The 18064-nt window shown below is 55.8% G+C and overlaps 7 protein-coding genes and 1 non-coding gene across 8 annotated transcripts; 2 read left to right on the top strand and 6 right to left on the bottom strand.

The window, feature by feature from the left end:
• Positions 1–678: 678 nt before the first annotated feature.
• Positions 679–1020, bottom strand: CTR3_1 (Copper Transporter integral membrane protein that functions in high affinity copper transport; the record flags this gene model as incomplete). Its single annotated transcript, XM_071061068.1, has 1 exon — positions 679–1020. One exon carries the CDS (start codon positions 1018–1020, stop codon positions 679–681), a length of 342 nt encoding a protein of 113 aa, XP_070917169.1.
• Positions 1021–1827: 807 nt separating this feature from the next.
• Positions 1828–2541, top strand: MFIFM68171_05647 (uncharacterized protein; the record flags this gene model as incomplete). The annotated part of the gene is made up of 3 exons (XM_071061067.1): positions 1828–2025; positions 2343–2412; positions 2474–2541. The coding sequence occupies 3 exons, from the start codon at positions 1828–1830 to the stop codon at positions 2539–2541; spliced, it is 336 nt and encodes a 111-aa protein (XP_070917168.1).
• A 1071-nt stretch (positions 2542–3612) lies between these two features.
• Positions 3613–4787, bottom strand: MFIFM68171_05646 (uncharacterized protein; the record flags this gene model as incomplete). The annotated part of the gene is made up of 3 exons (XM_071061066.1): positions 3613–4136; positions 4194–4664; positions 4736–4787. The coding sequence occupies 3 exons, from the start codon at positions 4785–4787 to the stop codon at positions 3613–3615; spliced, it is 1047 nt and encodes a 348-aa protein (XP_070917167.1).
• Positions 4788–5666: 879 nt separating this feature from the next.
• MFIFM68171_t74 lies at positions 5667–5738 on the bottom strand. The gene has a single exon. It is a non-coding gene; the product is annotated as a tRNA-Ala (tRNA).
• A 398-nt stretch (positions 5739–6136) lies between these two features.
• On the bottom strand, positions 6137–7355 carry MFIFM68171_05645 (uncharacterized protein; the record flags this gene model as incomplete). Its single annotated transcript, XM_071061065.1, has 3 exons — positions 6137–6385; positions 6444–7245; positions 7327–7355. The coding sequence occupies 3 exons, from the start codon at positions 7353–7355 to the stop codon at positions 6137–6139; spliced, it is 1080 nt and encodes a 359-aa protein (XP_070917166.1).
• A 1766-nt stretch (positions 7356–9121) lies between these two features.
• Positions 9122–10962, bottom strand: MFIFM68171_05644 (uncharacterized protein; the record flags this gene model as incomplete). The annotated part of the gene is made up of 5 exons (XM_071061064.1): positions 9122–9318; positions 9372–9473; positions 9532–9937; positions 9997–10514; positions 10575–10962. 5 exons carry the CDS (start codon positions 10960–10962, stop codon positions 9122–9124), a joined length of 1611 nt encoding a protein of 536 aa, XP_070917165.1.
• A 1258-nt stretch (positions 10963–12220) lies between these two features.
• On the top strand, positions 12221–15087 carry MFIFM68171_05643 (uncharacterized protein; the record flags this gene model as incomplete). The annotated part of the gene is made up of 6 exons (XM_071061063.1): positions 12221–12322; positions 12385–12739; positions 12791–13883; positions 13926–14038; positions 14092–14680; positions 14763–15087. The coding sequence occupies 6 exons, from the start codon at positions 12221–12223 to the stop codon at positions 15085–15087; spliced, it is 2577 nt and encodes an 858-aa protein (XP_070917164.1).
• A 769-nt stretch (positions 15088–15856) lies between these two features.
• MFIFM68171_05642 (uncharacterized protein) lies at positions 15857–17581 on the bottom strand (the record flags this gene model as incomplete). The annotated part of the gene is made up of 3 exons (XM_071061062.1): positions 15857–17033; positions 17092–17193; positions 17268–17581. 3 exons carry the CDS (start codon positions 17579–17581, stop codon positions 15857–15859), a joined length of 1593 nt encoding a protein of 530 aa, XP_070917163.1.
• Between the last annotated feature and the right edge of the window lie 483 nt (positions 17582–18064).

Genomic DNA, 18064 nt, shown 5'->3' with positions numbered 1-18064 from the left:
TCCGGACCCACTGTATCGGGCGCGTACTTCGTGGTGCAAAAGATTGATTGTAGAAGTCGACCGGGTTCAAGTTGTATCTTTATCGATGCTACTGTGTCTGGAACGGGCGGCGGCATGCGATGCCACACTATACAGTACATATGCACCCCGCGCGGCATCCTCTTATTGTCAGCTGCACGAGTTCGAAAATGAGAGTTTCCACCTCCAACGCCCCAACAATGTCAGCAAGATCGGTACGTCCACTGCAATACTAGTACATGCTCCTGCGGGCCCGAAGAGGCGCCACCAGCCGTTATAACTTGGGCCGTAATCGAACAACGTTGACTTAGGATACCATACCCAAGCGTATATATGGCCGGTAGTTGGCCTCGGAGCCAAGGGAGAGAAACTGTGGAAGTGCGAGGAGATTACAATGTTTCAAGGTGATTGGACAATGTGTTAAATGTGCCGTAGCGAGGCTGTATGAGCACGTTTAATATCGCGGTCAAGTGTGGATAGGATCCAGAGTACTTTGCCCGTGCATACCCCGAGCCAGCGGGTTTGCTGGGCGGCAGTCGAGGCCCCGAGGTACGCGCCAATGAAGGTGGAGATGATAATATAGCCGTTATAGTACATCGCGAGGATGGAGACCGTGCCTGCCTTCAATATTTCCGTGACATTGGGCGGTACGTGGATAACTCAGAGCATAATCAAATAGGCCACGGCAAACTGGGCCATGTGTAGCAGTGGGCGAACGGCCAGCTCGAGGATGGTGGGACGACATGCCGGAGCACTCGCCTGAGAAGCCCCGTTGTCGGAACCGGGCTTTGATGAGCCTGGAGCGGCAGGCGTGACGGCGGTCTGACGGACGGTGTACCGGCGCAACAAGAACCTGTCGTCGTTAACGCTACGGTGAAGCAGCTTGAGGGTCATGACGAGCAGGATGACGCCGATACAGGAGCCGGCAAACATGCCCGACGAAGTGACGTACCAGGTCGACGAGATAAAGCATGAGTCAATCGTGTTCCAATTCCACCGCATGGGAGATTTTGCAGCTGGAGCCGCTGCTGTGGTCGTGGTCGTGGTCGTGGTCGCCCATGCTCATGGCTGATGTGGTAGCGGCAGCAGCTGCGCCCAAGATCGTTGTGGGCAGACTCAATGCAACCTCGAGGTGGCTGACCCAGGAACATGTTATTGAATGTTGGTTGCTACATGGGATTACCTCCCCTGTCGACCTAATACGGATTAGGAGCTCTGGTGAGCGGCATGACCAACAGCTTGGGTCGATAGCGACGAGTAAGTTTTGAGCAAATAACCACACCACGCTCGTACCGCCATAGCGCACCACCCATTGGCATGACCATAGGCATCTCCTTTCCAACCTGGGCGTGGAGATTACTTTTCCCTTGGCAAGGGCCTCGTTCATGGGAGCCTGCCTGGCCCCACGAGTACGGCGTCCATCACATCGGATAAGTGTAGGGACCCGACTCTCGCACTCCTGAGGGGTAAAACATCAACACCGAAAGGTCACAAGGAATAAATCCTGCTCAAAGCACCTCGAATTCGAGTTGTGCAAGAATGGCTTACGGCAGACTCCAGCCCTTAAGCGACCGACGGAACCGGGAAGGGCTCCAATCACTGTCGCTACGTGTTGGAGCTTGCAAACTGCCATGGTGCGCGTGAATGCCTGCATCTAAGCTAAAAGCAGATGCCTTCGAATGTTCTGGCATGATCTAGCAGCATCTTGGTTGCCACTTGTGCTCGATCGAACCTACTATTACGTACGGCGCGTCGACGAGCAGGGCCATGATGTCACACGCGCTGAGCCATGGGTCCCCCTCCGCAGCCATGTCCATGTCGTACAGCAATATCACAGCTGAAACCAGTATGACCATGGTCCTTTCCCAGTCGGCGACAACGCCGCTCTTCTTCGACTCCTGGGAGCCAAGAAACATGGGAGAGTACGCTGGCGAGTGCATCACGCTCGGTGCTCTTGCTGTCATCACACGGATTCTTTCCGTCATTCGACAGACCGTCGAGCACATGGTTTGGGAGCGCGCGGTGTTATACCTGATTGGGAGGAGCACCTTTTCCGGATGCAGCGACAGCGTGTTCTACTTTACACAGCCAACAACCCACGCTTCCTCCACGCATCCTGGACAATGGCCTCCATCTCTCGGGACGTAGGCAGGATTGTTACCGATCCGTCTTCTCCGTACCCCCCCCCCCCGGTATAAGGCCTGTGAGCTGGTTCGGGTCACCACTACTGGTATCCCTTGGTTGGGAATAGCGCTCACCCATTTTATATGGATTTTATAGGACCCGTGACAACGGATGTTACGTGCGACTTCAGATCTGATCAGATCAGCTGTAACGCGAACACCGAGGATCTTCCAGATCTTTCCTACATCTGTCCCGGAGAGGCTAGACCTGGTGCGTCACGCACTTCGCTTAGTCATTCGATCGCCGACGCTGCTATACACTGAACGGTCAGGGCTCAGCGCGTTCAGGGACCAGCCGGTATACGTACGCGCCAAAACGACGACGCTCTTCAAGAAGTAGGGCGACTGACGTCGTTCCAGAGAGACGTATTCATATACGCTAGGAAATACCGCTAATGACGATACGTCGAATATAGGCAGTTGACGCCAGCCAGCTAGGTATGAACGCCATCGAGTGCCTAACATGCGGAGCCGGTGATCCGGTAGCGAAATACTTCTACCTCCAAAAATAACAACGATAACGGCCTTAAGAGTCAATACTCCCAACCGAACCTACTAAGATTCGTACCATATCCCCGACAATTACTTGTAAATAATTGTCTAGTATCAGGTGGCTCTCTTTAATTTCAACTTCTAATTGTTGTGCTTGCAGATCCTACAAACGCTAGAGTAGCCCAACCACGTACCCGCTCTCCTTTCCCTGTACCAAACATTCGGCAGTCTTTGGACTATGCAGCTCCTAGAAAACGACGATACTGGCGAGTTCCGCTTAAAGAAGGACCTCCCTAACAATACAATCCCCGAGATTCGGCCTTATCCGATACTTTCATATGTATAGGGCGACCAAGATGTCCCCTTCAAAGACCTAGAGGACGATACAGCCAAGAACAAAGCGGGCTATACTAAAGATCCTGTCAAAAAATTTAGTCACACTCGCCTTGGCACTCCTGCCCACCTTACCACCCTCCTTACAAGAACAGCCACAACGCAGTCAAAAACTAGGTCAAATTGAACGTGGACTGAATCAAATTGAATGTATTTGCAACGGTCCCAGGGATGTATTGCAACTATCTGGTGACGACTCTACGAGTACACTGAACTTGAGGAAAGAAAGGAAAAGGATAGAAGATTTTGGAGACGTGCGGGCCCTCTGATTAGGGCGAGCGCAGTGGTCTGAGCGCGCTATGGGAGCGTTCTGGGAATAGCTTCATTCGGGGGTTTAGGTGGTCCATGCTCCCGTGAGCTGGCCGAGGGTTGCCGAGGCCTGTGCCGGGCTCAGCCCGTTACATTAATAACACGCCTATGCAGCACACCAACCAACTAAGTCAGAGCAGCAGCAGCACAGGTGCAGCCGCAAAAGTTCTCAATGACTAGTTTCGTCTTTTATAGTAAGCCGATGTGGATTTTGTTTTCAAAGATCAATAGTCATGGCTGTCCCGCCTTGAGCGCCAGACTCTAGCAGCCGCTGCAAGATCTCCAGGTCCTTGAGTGCTTCCAACGGCGCCTGCAGAGCGTCTGCCCTACCAGCCTCGATGGCTCTTGAAAACGCAACGACTTCTGCCTGAACGCCCGAGTCTTGCGGAAACTGCTTTCTCTCTTCGACCTTCCCATCGCCTCCGCCGGCGTTCCTCGCTACAGTCTTGACCTCGGTCGGGCTCCAGACGACGGCACCGTTGGTTGTCACAATTTCAACTTCCAGCCCGGACTTAAACTCGGTGCCGAACGAGATTCCGATTGTCCCGTTCTTTCTGTCTTGCGTGAGTGCTACGGCGTGGACGGTATCGACAGGGGGCAGCTTTTCGTCCAGCAGTGCCGAGAATCCCGAGAGCTGTTTGATCTCCTGACCTGCTGCGTCGAGAAGAAAGCGTAGAGCGGCAACGAAGTGGACACCACCGTCCAAGAGGAACCCGCCTTGATGAGCTGGAGTTTTTCGCCCTAGCTCGACGTCAGCTAGTCTCACTAGGGAAGTTTTTGAAAGCAAGGAGAACGGACATTCGGTATGGAGATACTTGTTATCCGGCCACACAAAACCATTTCGCTGTAGTCGGAACGTTGCTAGCATCCCGCCAATCCCCCTCACCCGCTCGGCCGCATAGCGTAGCGATTCCAGGTACCGGAAGTTCTCGGCCACAGCCCAGATGGGCTTGCTGTCTCCGAGCTCATCATATAGTGCCAACAGGTTCTGTGCGCCCTTGACGTCGTCTGCAATGGGCTTCTCGGAAAGAACATGCTTCCCTGCTTTGAGGGCCTTCTCGACCACAATGGGTTGGTTAATAATGGGGAGAGCAATCACCACGGCAGCAATGTCATCACGGCGCAGCAGGTCATCGAGGGACTTGCCCTCAACCGTAGGGCTGTCAAAATAGATTGACACCGAGGAAGCGTCCTTGGAAGCGGCAGCAAGCGCTTCGGCCGACTGCTGAGAGCGCGAGTAGACAGCCTTGAGAGAGAGGTTCGGGCTGGCTTCAATGGCGGGGAGGTGCTCTGAACGCACGGTTAGTAAAGCCGCCGAGTTTATGAAAGGGAGTAATGACACCTTCCTGTCGTCGCAAAGATGCCAGCTCCGAGCAATGCTATCCCGGTCATCTTGAAAGGCGTTTTGAAGGTCCTTTCAATCGGGGGTTCTTCTGTCTTCGTTGCGTGATCCGAAGAACTTCTGGGCAGCGGGGTTGAATTCAAACTGCTCATGAAACCGCCCACCCCCGAGGTGGAGGTATCTGCTCAGCGGGAATCGGCCCGGCTAAGACATCAGCAAGTGGGGAGAACTGTGGATCTCCATACGCGCAGTCTTTGGCAGCCGGCGGCCAGCTGGTACTTGTTGGTATACTCGACTGTCTCAACTCTCAACTGCCGCTGTGTATTCCTCATCAACGACTGACAGTATGCTTATTGGAGATAGAACAATAAACTAACTTAAGGAAGACAAGACGTCTGCGGTCTGATATTGGAGGGCTTGGAAGGAGTTACTCGTGGCGACATTTAAAGCATTTGTTGAACTGAGTCGACAATCACCTTCGTCCACTTTGGACAGAGGATAAGACCCAGGGACTCAAGCAACTTTGATAAACTGGGAAGACACACGAATCATTTGAATTACTCGCTTCTACCACCAAACAAGAACTCAAAACTGCGCCTGTACTCGTATACTTTGCGGCCCAAATAGAGCCTGCCTTCAAGTTTGTACTGTATCGTCGTTGAGAATGTACTTTGAGAGAAGAAAAAGAGGGGAGAAAGGGTGGAAACTGCCGCTAATCGCCGTCTTATGGCCGGATCATACCCTGGGGCCACCCTCGCAATGACTTTAGCACCCCAAGAACAAGCGTCGCTTCCCCGGGAGATTACGGTTTGTCACTGCCAAAGTATCTTCCGTAAACGCCAAGGGCCATCGTGCTCACCCATTCGGTACCCTAAATTTGCGAGAAAGAAGAAAAAGTCAAGCTGTGTTGAACAAAGAAAAATGAAGGTTGGATGCACCCGGGATCGAACCGGGGACCGCTCACATGCGAAGCGAGAATCATACCACTAGACCATGCACCCACAGTTTCGGACAAGTTATCTGAGTCTCACACTCTTTGCATTATTAGCAGAGGTAACAAGTTGGTGAGTTAGATGATGGGGGACGGGAAACGCATGTTTCTTGCTCTGGAGGCTGGGCGTATAAGTATGAAGGGATGGAATCTTTTTCATGATTTTCGGTATATTGACAATCTCGAGTCACTGTGGACCCTATGACCAGCATGTAACATTGGGGATCATGATCCAATCCCCTGCCTACCTCTCTAGAGGGATGAATGGCGACAGACGTCGCAAGCGCCGCTGCTGACACGCTTCTAAATCTGCTTATCCTAATCAGGGATACTTGCGAGATAACTCAACTAACACCAATCTACATAGTACCACCAATCTCGAATCGTACATGGATGTGCATACAGACATCAGGCAGTAAAGACATATTCATCCAATAGCCGTGCTGCCTCCCTGGCGAGCCCAAAGCTGAAGATATACCCGCCCATGGTGGTTCCATAGGCGTGGATCACCTTCTGCCCGTTGATAACGTCCTTTTCAACCCTGACGTTCGGGATCCGCAGTGGCCGTATGCCCACCAGATCCTGAACAACTGAGTAGTCTTCCGGGTTACCAGAGGGGAAGCTCTCGGGCAAATTAGCATGTGCCCGGCGGAGGAGCTAGCAGCGTTGTCAGTTTCTAGCTCAAAACAGCCACCACCACAGTCAAGTTACTCACATTCTCCCGCACCTCTTCTGGAGAGCGCCGCTCCTTATCCAGGGGCTCAGAAATCCCTCCCACTACTGCGGTCCCATCTTGTCTCCCAAACACATACGTATACTCGGCCGCACCCCGACGAACAAACATGCCACGGTACTCGGACTTGACCAGCACGGTATACGTCCGATCCATAATCACCTTCTCGTCCCTCACATCCTCCAACGTAAGCGACGCCGCGCCAGAAGCATTAATCAGCACATCATGGCCCAGACCCGCCAACTCGCCGAGGGCCTTCACAGTGCCGACGCGCTGGAACTTGACGCCCTGGGCCTCGAGACGGGCGCGGAGCCAGGGCAAGAAGACGACCGGGTTGAGCACGGCGCTGCCGTAGCGGACCTCAACGCCGGGCCCGCCATCCCCGCCGGGGGGCCGCTCGACGACCTCGAAGCAGGGCACCCGCCCGCTGTACCAGACCTCCTCGCCGCTCCGGACCCCGACCGCCCCGTCGTACACGTCCGTCAGCTCGGTCACGCGCACGCTCGACTCCGGGTGCGACGCCGCCAGCTTGCGCAGGAACGTCAGCGCGTCCAACTGCATCCGCTGCTCGCGCTCCGAACCCCCCAACGCCACCCACCCCGCGCACGCGTACGGGCTGGCCCACTCGCCTTCTTCGGCTTCCCTTCCTTCTTCCTTCTTGGGGGAGGAGGAGGAGGGGGTGGTGGTGGAGGTGGTGGAGGTGGGATCGCCGGGGAGGTTGCGGGCGACGATGGTGATGGAGTGGGATTTGGGCAGGAGGTAAGCGATCGACATGCCCGTGATGCTATGGTTGGGGCGGTGGTTAGTGGCGGGGGTTGGGAAAGAAGGGAAGGGGGGGCCCGGGGAGGGGCCCCGCGGAACGTACCCGGCGCCGAAAATGGTCACTTTGGTCATGTTGATTTATAATGGTGATTTGGGGGAGGGGGCGCGGGTTGTTGTTGGTTGTTGTGAGCTGGATGGCGGAGTCGGGCGGGATGAAGACCGACAATGGCTGATGGGTTCTGTGAGTTGGAAATTACTGGAGGGGTGGCAGCGATGGCGTGAAGGCAGGTAGGGAGCAGGTTGATAAATTGCGGAAGAGAGGGGTGGGCAACTGCCGACGTCCACGCGTTCACTTACATGATAGCCACTACCCTGCCGTGCCGTGAGGATGCCCAAGGAGTGTGATTAGCGGGGTGATGGAACCTGCTCATGGATAATGATCGACTCAACTGCCTGGTTCATGGAGGATATTGTGCGCGCGTGCCGTGTTATGTGATCGCCCGTCCCCCGCCATGGGTAGGATTGCCTCTTTCTGATCTGAAGTGGGATGGGTGGCTAGCGGCGGAAGACCCGGGGGGTCCTACCCGGTGGATAGTCAATATCAAAGAGGCGCGTTGGTTGTAATACCAGGTAAGACGAGAGGCTCATTGTAACATTATTAGTGCGGTTCATGCACGTTCTGACGCAACAGCCCTCCCAGCGTCACCACGTTCCTTGGCAACCCGAACCACCGGGTACAATGAGGTCTTTTCCCGGTGATGTGATGGTTTCCGTAGTGTAAGCCCCTGCAACCCTCTGCTCTGTACATAACTCCCTAGTCAATATTGGGCCCGAAGGATTTCGGAGGTCATAATGGTGCCATTATGGAGGTTGAGGACCGGGAAGTTGCTGCTGGGTGCTGGGAAGAGGAGAGTGACTGGCACCTTGTTTGGCGAATGCTAAGACAAACCTATTGGAATCGACCTGCACTAGTGACCAATATAGAACGATAGATTGTTGCATGCCGGCTTGCAATAACTCCGAGGTGGTTACGCCGAGCCGGGGGGCCCCCCGGTGACGGGCGCTGAGTGTTTCGCGCCCTGCTTCTTGCGCCACGAGACCCGAGGCGTTGATCCCGGCCGTGATGAGACTCTGGGATAGCCGGGATTGTGAGTACGTCGTGACCCCTCAGATGCTTGGCCATCAAAAGTTCCCCACCCCAGCCCCCCTAGAACCCCCTAGACCCCCACTGGTTTGGGCGATCTGTCCCCCCAACTTCAGCTCGCATCGTTGCAAGCCGTCAGCCACGCAAGGGTAGGGGTACGTATAATTTAGTGTGTGTGTGAGTGTGGGTGTGTGAATGTGATTGCTCCACTCCCCGCGGGCGTATCACACCCACTGGCTGAGGCCCCCCTTGCACAGGATCTACCAGGACCCAGCAGCCCGGTCAACCCCGCAGTCTCACTTTGTCACAACCGTCCGGCCCTGACCTTGTAACTGCAGGTCGATGAATGGGGCGAGCTGCATGATCTCGGCACAGCCTCGGCCCCGCGGGCGCATCCGCGATGAACCCAAAGAGAAAAGCCTTGTGGTTCCTACCGACGGTGGCGTATCGTGGAACCAACACGGCGGCAAAAGAAAAACGCCCTTCCCGCGGCCGTGCGACGGCGTGGTTCTGCTCGGGTTAGGCGCTGAATGTAGTATTTCCACTTGTGCCTGTCACATCCCACCTCGAACTAAGTGTGCGCCGTTTGATGATCTTGGCTGAGTGGCGGCGGCAACACGATGCTTGGGGCGTTTGGGGCTAATTGCTGCTTGGCAAAAGTACTGCTGTCCAAATTTGCTGTTTTACACAACGTCCTCATGCTGAAATAATTACAAACAATCCGTGCTCCGACTTTGAGAGCAATTTTGCGCCGTTACCTGCGCACAACCCTATCCGTAAAGACCAAGCGCAGCGGAGCCGATACCGTGGTAAACGTATCCTCCTTGCCGTCCAAGAACGCCTCGGCGCTATGGTCGGGCGCAACTGAGACATCATAGCGCCAGAGTATCTCAGCGATCAGCCGCCGCATCTCCAACATTGCCAATCGCTTCCCGACGCAGGCGTAAGGCCCTTGTGTGGCGTTGTTAGTTCTCGTTCCGGCCCAGAGGGCTGAAGGAACTTACCGGCATTGAATGGGATGAAGACAGACTTGTCCTTGACCAGCTCCGGTCGTGTCGTCCAGCGCTCGGGGATGAACTCGTTGGGTAGCACGAAGCAACGTTCATCTACGGGCCAATCAGCAAATCCGCTGGCGCCTTGACCCCGGAGCTGCGCCTAACTTACCTCGGAAGACAGTGTAAGATGGGACTTGCACAATGACATCGCCCGGAATGTAGTGCTTTCCAATCTGCAAGCCCTCCTCTGGTGTCACTCGCTGCGTGCCCGACGGGACGGGGGGATGCAGACGCATCGCCTCGTTGATGACAGCGTCCAAATGGGCGACAGTCAGCAAGTTGTCGTGTTCCAGGTTCGGCAGGGCATCAAACTCGCTCTGCAGTCTTTGCACGAGAACTGGGTCGTGAGCGAGATGGAAGAAGGTATGTGTAAGGGTAGCCGCCACGCTATCGCTTCCGGCGATGACGATTAGCTGCGCGTCGCCGTGAAGATTCAAGCGGTCTTGCTTTGTCTTGGACCCCTTGCGATATGCATCCAGAATCCAGGAGAAGATATCAGGGAGTTCTGGCTCGTTCTATCATGAGTTGAGTCAGCAGGGAGCTCAATCCTGGCTCTGGAGGCTCTTCCACGCACCTGGGCCCGTTCGTCAATCATCTTCTGGATCCAATGAAGAAACTGCTTATAGTTGGTGTTCAAGATGGGTGTCCTCTTGAGGAACGTCATCATCCAAGGCAAATGGGTGAACAAAGCGATGCTGTACATGTCGGTGCGGATCGTCTTGAATATGTAGGCCTCCTTACCGTCGCTTAGCATGTCGGACGACTTGTTGAATGCAAGGTCTTCCATGATGTCAAAGACAAAGAAGGCAAACCACTGCGTTACATCAATCGGCCGACCCCGGTGCTCGTCGATGACCTTGACCATCTGGTTGATGGCCTTGGTGATGCGGGGGTCGTATCCTTGGAGCGCTTTCGTGCTGAATCCTTGATCCCAAACCTTGCGGCGCCGCGCGTGCTCCTGCTTGTCGCGAGCCATGAAGAGTGGCACGCGCGGTTCCAGGAGCGTGTACCACGGCCCCTTCGTCACGGGTGACTGGCTGCTGTAGAGAGCCTTAACGGCTTCGGGGTCCGCGATTGAGAGTTCCCTAGGCCCTGCAAGTCAAGCTTGTAAGTCGCATCCTCAAAACCCGCGACGCCGTCAATGCCACTTACCGAGTCGGACGTAATCCCCGTACTGTGCATGCAGTTTCTGCACTTCCTCAAAGAGGTGAAGTTTCTTCATCGACCTTGCCGTGATGTAGAAGTTGCTGAGGCGAGCCAGGAACGGGCCGGGATATTTGGACAGTCGGTGGAAGAATGCCCGATAGAGGAGCATGCTGCCATAGAGCCCGAGAGCATGGCATCCCCCGAGACGCGCAATCACCGAGATGGGCACGCCGAGATGGGCATAGCATGCCACGGCCGATGCTGCGAAGGTCGAGGCGTAGAAGACAAAGATGGAGGGCGATGCTACATCCCATTCTCCGTATCGGAAGACAAAGAGATGGGCGGCCACGCCGCTGGCGATGGCCCACAATGCTGTGAAGTTTCCAAATGCCATGTTTTTTGAGGGGAAAGAATGTTTACTCAATCGATCCGGTGTCGAGGCATCCGACGGGACTCGCAGGAATTAAAAGTGGCAAGCCAGAACGACGCGGAGACGTGCCGGTACGTGTGCACAGTGACACGGAATGGCCATTGTGCAACTGTTACAGCGCCGATCTGCTGAGGGTGGGAAGTCATACACATGCACATATCGCACAGGGGTACCTTAATTACGGCTTCAGCGTGGCAAATGCATCACAGGTGAAGAACTTCCCGATTGGGCATGTGGGATGTCGGGGTCTCCAGGAAGCCGGGGGCGGACATGGGTCGTCGGACTTAGCCCAAGTATAAAATGTCGTAATTGATTCTAGTTACAGCCTCACAATGTCCCCCATTTCCCGAAAGCGCAAACGACCGTCCCTTTGGGTGCCCGTTTTAAGTGATAGATCTCCGAATCCTACATATGCAAGGCTCTGGCACAGCCCCACCATGGGGCGATCCCTCGCACCCCTCGCACACCCACGCCCCCCCTGTCCACCTGATAGTACCCTCCATTCTTGCGTTATCTTGCTTGGGCTAGCCCTATCACCCAGCTGTTCCACTTCTTGCCGGAACCAGGGCGGGACAACCGTAGCGTCCTGTGACGAACTAACACCGGTAACCTCAAAGAGGCAAGTGGCCAGCGGTTGGCTCCCAACATAGCAACTCAATAACACGAACTGCATCACAATACGCTGTTACTAGGCCTTGACTGGCACCCTCTTGCCGCCAGCTTCCCGTGCTCCAAGCCCCAGTGCAAATCTTGGTGAGGAGTACTATCACCAGCAACGGCACGTTACTCGCTGCATCCTCCTTGCAACTCAGCCCGTCTCCACCGTGACTGAGCCTTCAGCTTACCACCCACCACACTCCGCCGCATCCGGATACTTTCCCGGGTACGCCAAGATATTTCTCCATCAATGATGCGCAGTATCTGTGCCGAGCCGGGGGGGTCTTCCACCTTGGACCTCGGCGTGAAGACTCGGGATGCCTCACTGCGGAGAAAGGATGGGAGGGTCATACCGGCCCGGTGTGATCAGAGTGGGAGGAGGAGCCATCGTACGGGGCTCACTGCTCCGATCTTGTTATAAGCGGCTGGCCCGCCATCGGGGACTCTTCCCTTTCATTGCCATCCATACCAGCAACACCAGATAAAACAAACGTTGCCACCATTTTGTTTCTTCAGGATCTGAGCATCTCATTTTGGAACACACTTGGCCCATCGACCTTACACCATGGCTCTCGGGCAGGGGTTGTGTGAGTATAAGCGTTCCAGTCCGTGGCCGGACAGGAAGAGCACTCTTATCGGGCTGAAGAGGCACGACATGTCCCTGACGGTATGCTACCTTTCCCGCCTCTTTGGACCATCAACAGTCGCTTACCAAAGTGCCATCCGTAGCTCGATATTCCCAATTTTGGTGTCTCTCCTGCTCAGCCTGGAACCGATGACAACAGGCACCACCTCAAGTCATTGTCGCGGGTGGCGCTGGCCCACGCTGCATTCAGGGCCTACATGCAACCTGACCTCGCCCCCGACGACGCCTTCTACCAGGAATGCACGGCTGAAGTGAACATCATCAGCCTGTTCTTCCCCGACATCAAATCAGACAGGATCCGTATTTGCTTCACGGCGTGGCTGGCCTTTGCCTGCATGATGGATGACATCCTCGAGACACTGCCGCTGCTGGACAGAGAGACAGCACTTGTTGAATCCATCGACATTGTCCGGGGCCAGACAAGCATTGATGACAGAGGTGAGTTGTCCGCATCGGCCACTTTCTCATCGGCGACTAACACATGAATAGCTCCTGTCAGCCCTCCACACAGCCCACCTCACAGCCCATTGTTAGTGGCTACGAAAGTAAAAGACACCAGGATTCAAGACCTAGCGCGGGCTCTACGTGACCACTGCATACGGCACCTCTCCCGTACGAGCGCCCATGCCTTTTTCCAAGCCGTGTGCGTGGTATTGCGGGCACATGTGGACGAAGTCCGGTTCTTACAAGGACGGATTCCCAACAGTCTGCAGAACTACATGAACATCCGCAGCCGCACCATTTCCCTGAACCCCTTCTTCGAGGTCATCAAGAGCGAATATCTGACTGCAGAGTCAAACGGTCCGTTCAGTGGTGCCTGGGAGCAACTGCAGCTCGAGGTCTCCCGCGCGGCCGGCCTTCAAAATGACTTGATTGGCCTGGAACGAGACCTCGAAAACGGCGAGCAACTGAACGCCGTCATCGTCTTGATGCGGGCGTTGGGAAGCAACAAAGACATGCATGAGACTGACGAGGCTCTCTTATCCCGCTGTATCGCGCTTGTCAATGCTGAACACAACCAGAGCGTCGCGCGGTGCCTCGAGCATGCCGCGCAGATCAATCAAGCCGCTGACAATGCGCCGCCCGACTCTAGCATCGCCATGTCCAGAGTTGCACGGCATTTTCTCTTGCTGTGTGAGACGCACTTGAAGTGGTGCGCCTCAGCCAAGCGATACCAGACCAAGGACGGCGGTCAACGGCAACACAGCATGGGTGGAGATCTCAGTCTTCTGGGACACCGCGGTCTGGACTCATACTCTTTGTCGGAGGCGAGTCCATCATCACAGATAGTACACTCCAACGGCATATTCCGCGGGCTCCCAGCCTTCCCAGATCTCCCCGAATTCTGCAACTTGACGGCGCTGGTCACAGGAGCCACTGGGGTATCTGGATACAACATGGTGAAAGTCTTGGCAGCGTCCCATCGCTGGAGCAAAATCTACTGCCTGAGCTCTCGACCGCCGCCAGAGAATTTCTTTTCAGACCTGGGCGACGCCGCCAACCGAGTCGAGCACGTGATGATAGACTTCCTGGATGACCCTGCTCAAATCGCCCATCGCCTGCAAGAACACGTCCCGCATGTGTATGTAACCCATAAACAGTGATATTCTGATGGTACACCTAGGCTGACAAGAGAGCACAGGGACCACATCTTCTACTTTTCTTACATGCAACCCGCGCCGAAGGGCAACGTCCTGGACCTGTGGGCGAATGCAGACGAGCTGGCCGCTGTCAACCGTGAGTCTATTCGCTTCCAATCAACACCCTCTCAACTGACCCTGTCCCACTAGTTTCGTTGTTCACCAACTTCATCTCCGCCCTGCAACGAACCCCACTTAAACCCCGCCGTTTCATGCTGCAAACCGGCTCCAAGCACTACGCCTTCTACCTCGGCCCCGCATCCCTCCCGGCGTTTGAGTCGGATCCCCGCGTTCTTCTCGATAAGAACTTCTACTACGACCAAGAAGATGCGCTCATGGCCTACTGCCAATCGGTCGGCGCGGCCTGGAACGTTGCGCGGCCGTCATACATTGTCGGCGCCGTCCGCGACGGGACCCTCAACCATCTGATCGGCTTTGGCATCTACGCCGCGGTGCAGGCATACCTGGGCCAGCCCATCTGCTTCCCCGGGGACTACAGCGCGTGGGACCGGGAGCAGGTCCAAAGCACCGGGCTGCTGAACGCGTACTTTGAGGAATGGCTGGTGCTCACGGACAAGACGGCCAACGAGGCATTCAACATCCATGACGGCCAGTCCTTCACCTGGGGCCGGCTCTGGCCGTACCTGGCTGCCTGGTACAAGGTCGAGTGGTGCCCGCCCGAGGAGGACACGGAGAAGTACCGGGTTGTCAAACTGCCATTCGCCAAGACGCCGCGGGGGTGAGTCCATATCTTCCCACCCTTTTTGCACACACAAACACACATAAGGTACCATGTACTAACAGATCATTGATGTATCCAGCTACGGCCCACAGGCAACCCTCCGCTCGACGTTCAGTCTCCTTGAGTGGTCGCTCCAGCCACACGTCGAAAAGGCGTGGAAGGAGCTGGCCGCGCGACACGATCTGGTGTTGGACCCCTTCGACGATCGGTATCGCGCCCGCATCTTTTCGTTTGCCGACTCCGCCGTCATCGGCGACGCCCCCATGACCACGAGTGTGCGCAAGGCCAGGGACTACGGATTCTTTGGTACGGTTGATTCGTATCAGAGTATCTTTGACACCATGCATGATCTGGCAAAGTTGAAGTTGATTCTGCCGCCGGTGACAAAGGAGTTTGTGGCTTGATTTGAGATTTGTATTTGGTGTGGATGGTGTGGATGGCGTTCAGGATTCGGCCCGGTTGTGTACAACATGTGAAACATTCTCTTGGCGGTTGACTCGAAGCATCTAGGTGCTGGTTGTAATTATTAAAGGCGTCTGTCTTTACTCATCTTTTCTTCTCATGTACTAGTACTCATGTACTCATACACCAGCAGACTGTAATTATTATTTCTCGCGCACTTTTCGAGAGTTATTAGTAAGAATCAGGTACATTATCTACTGTCGGCGGTATACAGCGTTTATGTTTCCCAACTTTCGTAGAACAGCAGCATAAAGTATCGGTGCTTTATCATGGCTTCATCAGCACCGTCAGAACACGCTGATTTGGAAGCTGAACATCGACAATGCGCATTGGACGGGAAATCTGGCTGGTAACAAATCCAGCCTAGCAATTGCGATTGCTAAGGTAAGGAAGAAGTATAGTTAGGGCAATTCCTGAATTTCATGGCAGAAGCGAACGATGGTGAATTGGGATAAGAACCAATTATTACACGTGTTATAGAAATTGTGTCCTGAAGTGTATGCCCCAGCAATCCATGCCAAGTATTCACACGCACCGCCCACTACGCATTCAGTTGTTGTCGTTGATCATCCAAATTCTGCCATTTTCCTAATCCCGTCATTTGTTACTTCATCTAGTGGTATCCCGCTCAACGCCAAAGAATCCTGCAACCCTTCGATAAACGATCTGACCCGCTCTCACCCTTCTTTTTCTCCATGACACTCACTGCCCTCACGAGTCACCTCCCCCTGGCATCGGGAACTTGGCTCTCCACTGCCGCCCCCAGACCTGAGTGGCAACAATAGCAAACGCCGCGCCCACAATCACGACAGCCTGGCAACCGAAGCTCAACGCCGGACCATTACGGTGAACCCACGGCATCTGGAAATAGGCCACCGAGAAGCCACCGACGACCCGCCCGCAGTTGAGCCACGCGCCCGTGATATTGGCGTGATGCGGCAGGCAATCCAGCAAGTACGCCGACACGGCCGTCATATTTGCCAGGGTGCAGAAGCACAGCATGGCCCATCCAAACGCCAGCCCGACCCACGAGAGGTGGCGCTCGATCGTCTGGCCAAAGAGGACCAACCCGGCGGCGCCAATCGCCACGGCCAGGTACGTCGCCGTGAGACGGCACTCGAACCCGTACCTCGCCATGTGCTGCTTGGCCAAGAAGTCGTTGAACCAGTGGCCCCACGCCTCGGCGACCAAGGTGCCGATGATGGGCGCCCAGTAGAGCATGGCCAGCGCGACGTGGTCGAAGCCATACCCGCCGGCGACGACGGGCGGCAGCACAAACTGCGAGATGGTGGCGACGACGCCGATGGTCCACATGGTGATGGGCATGACGAAGAGGGCCGTGGGGAGGAAGACGTAGGGCCGCACCAGGACGGCGCACTGGTCCTTGAACACGGCCCACATGGTCGTCCTGCCCGCGCGCGTCTTGAAGCCCTCGATGCCGAGCAGGAGCGAGACGTGCCGCGCGAGCGAGAACGGCCTCCTCGCCGCGCCCGCCAGCTCCCGCCGCTCGGGGTCCAGCTGGGGCAGGTCCTTGCGGTCAAACAGCGTCTCGTCGCCGAAGAGAACCACCATGAGCACGCTGAAGCCGTAAAAGCCGGCCAGGACGCCAAAGTCGGGCCGCCAGCCGATGCGCAGCAGGAGAAGGCTGGAGATCAGCGGGCCAAGGTAGGGCCCGACCAGGAACGAGGCGGCCCAGATGTTGACCTTGCGCGCGCGCTCGTGGAAGAAGAACATGTCGTGGATGATGGACATGCCAATGACCTGGGGCGGGGCGCCAAAGAAGCCCTGGAGGGTGCGCATCGCGGTGAAGGAGGCATAGTCGGGCGCAAAGGTAGCGCCGATGGTGAAGACGAGAGATAACAGCTGGGACCAGAAGAGGACGGGGAGTCTGGACCGTGTCAGCGATTGGCCCTCTCGCAACTTGTGGTGGCAGCGAGCCGACATACCTGCCATAACGCTCGCAGAGCGGCACGGCAATGAGACCGCCAGGTCCCTGCATAAAAATGCCCGGGCTAACGGAGTGCGCTACCTCCTCGACGCTCATAGCCCTGGTTCCTTTGTTTAGTACGGCTCTCCGAGGTGACCTTACATCCCGGTACACTAGCAATTAACTACTACTTACCACTCAGGAGCTTGCAACTCAAATACCGTCGTTCCCCATGTCAACGTCCAGTCAGTGAGCAGACAGCCAGGGATCAGGGACATCAGGACGGCGTGCTTCTTCAGCGAGGACCAGTTGAGCGGGTCATCGGGGCTCGTCGACGGCCGCGGGACCAGGTCCGAACCGTCCACTACCACTGCTTTCGGCGCGGGGGAACCAGAAGCGCTGCGAAGAAACGCCCCGCGCTCCTTCTCGCCTACCGCCTCGATGTCGCTCGCGACTTGGGTGGGCGAGTTTTCACCACCAGCGGGCGGTGCGGGCTGAGTGCCGGCCATCGTGCTCGGGGCGGGATGGATTGACGAAAACTCGCTTGCCAAAAAGGGGGGCCTACGACTTTACGACATCTCATTTCCGTCACCGATGGGCTTGTCTCACCATCTTATATCACATAACCGCATCCCTATCATTTTGTGACCTTTGATAAGCCTCGCGAGCCACACCACGCTGGCTGATGATGTGGCCCTGCGCCCGGACGTGGGGACGTCCGTCGGCACCGGAGCGTCTGGGCAGAGGCGTCGTTCCCGACGTCGATTGGTCCACCTCGTAGGCCGAGACCGAAGATCGCAGTGTCAGTTGCTAGTCATTCCGACTGGTCTGTTTCGAAGCCCCGATCGACTGCTGAACGTCTGTACGGTGCCAATCACGAATACATGTTGCCGAGAGCTGGGCAGCAAGACATGTGCAACGTTTGTGAACGAGCAGTCCCTGACCAGTGAGGACCTGCAGTCGCGCATAACGCCAACGAATATTGCGGTGAC

Source organism: Madurella fahalii, assembly GCF_045866475.1.
Source record: "Madurella fahalii IFM 68171 DNA, scaffold_3, whole genome shotgun sequence".
Taxonomy (NCBI): domain Eukaryota; kingdom Fungi; phylum Ascomycota; class Sordariomycetes; order Sordariales; genus Madurella; species Madurella fahalii.
This window is presented reverse-complemented; position numbering and strand designations above follow the sequence as displayed.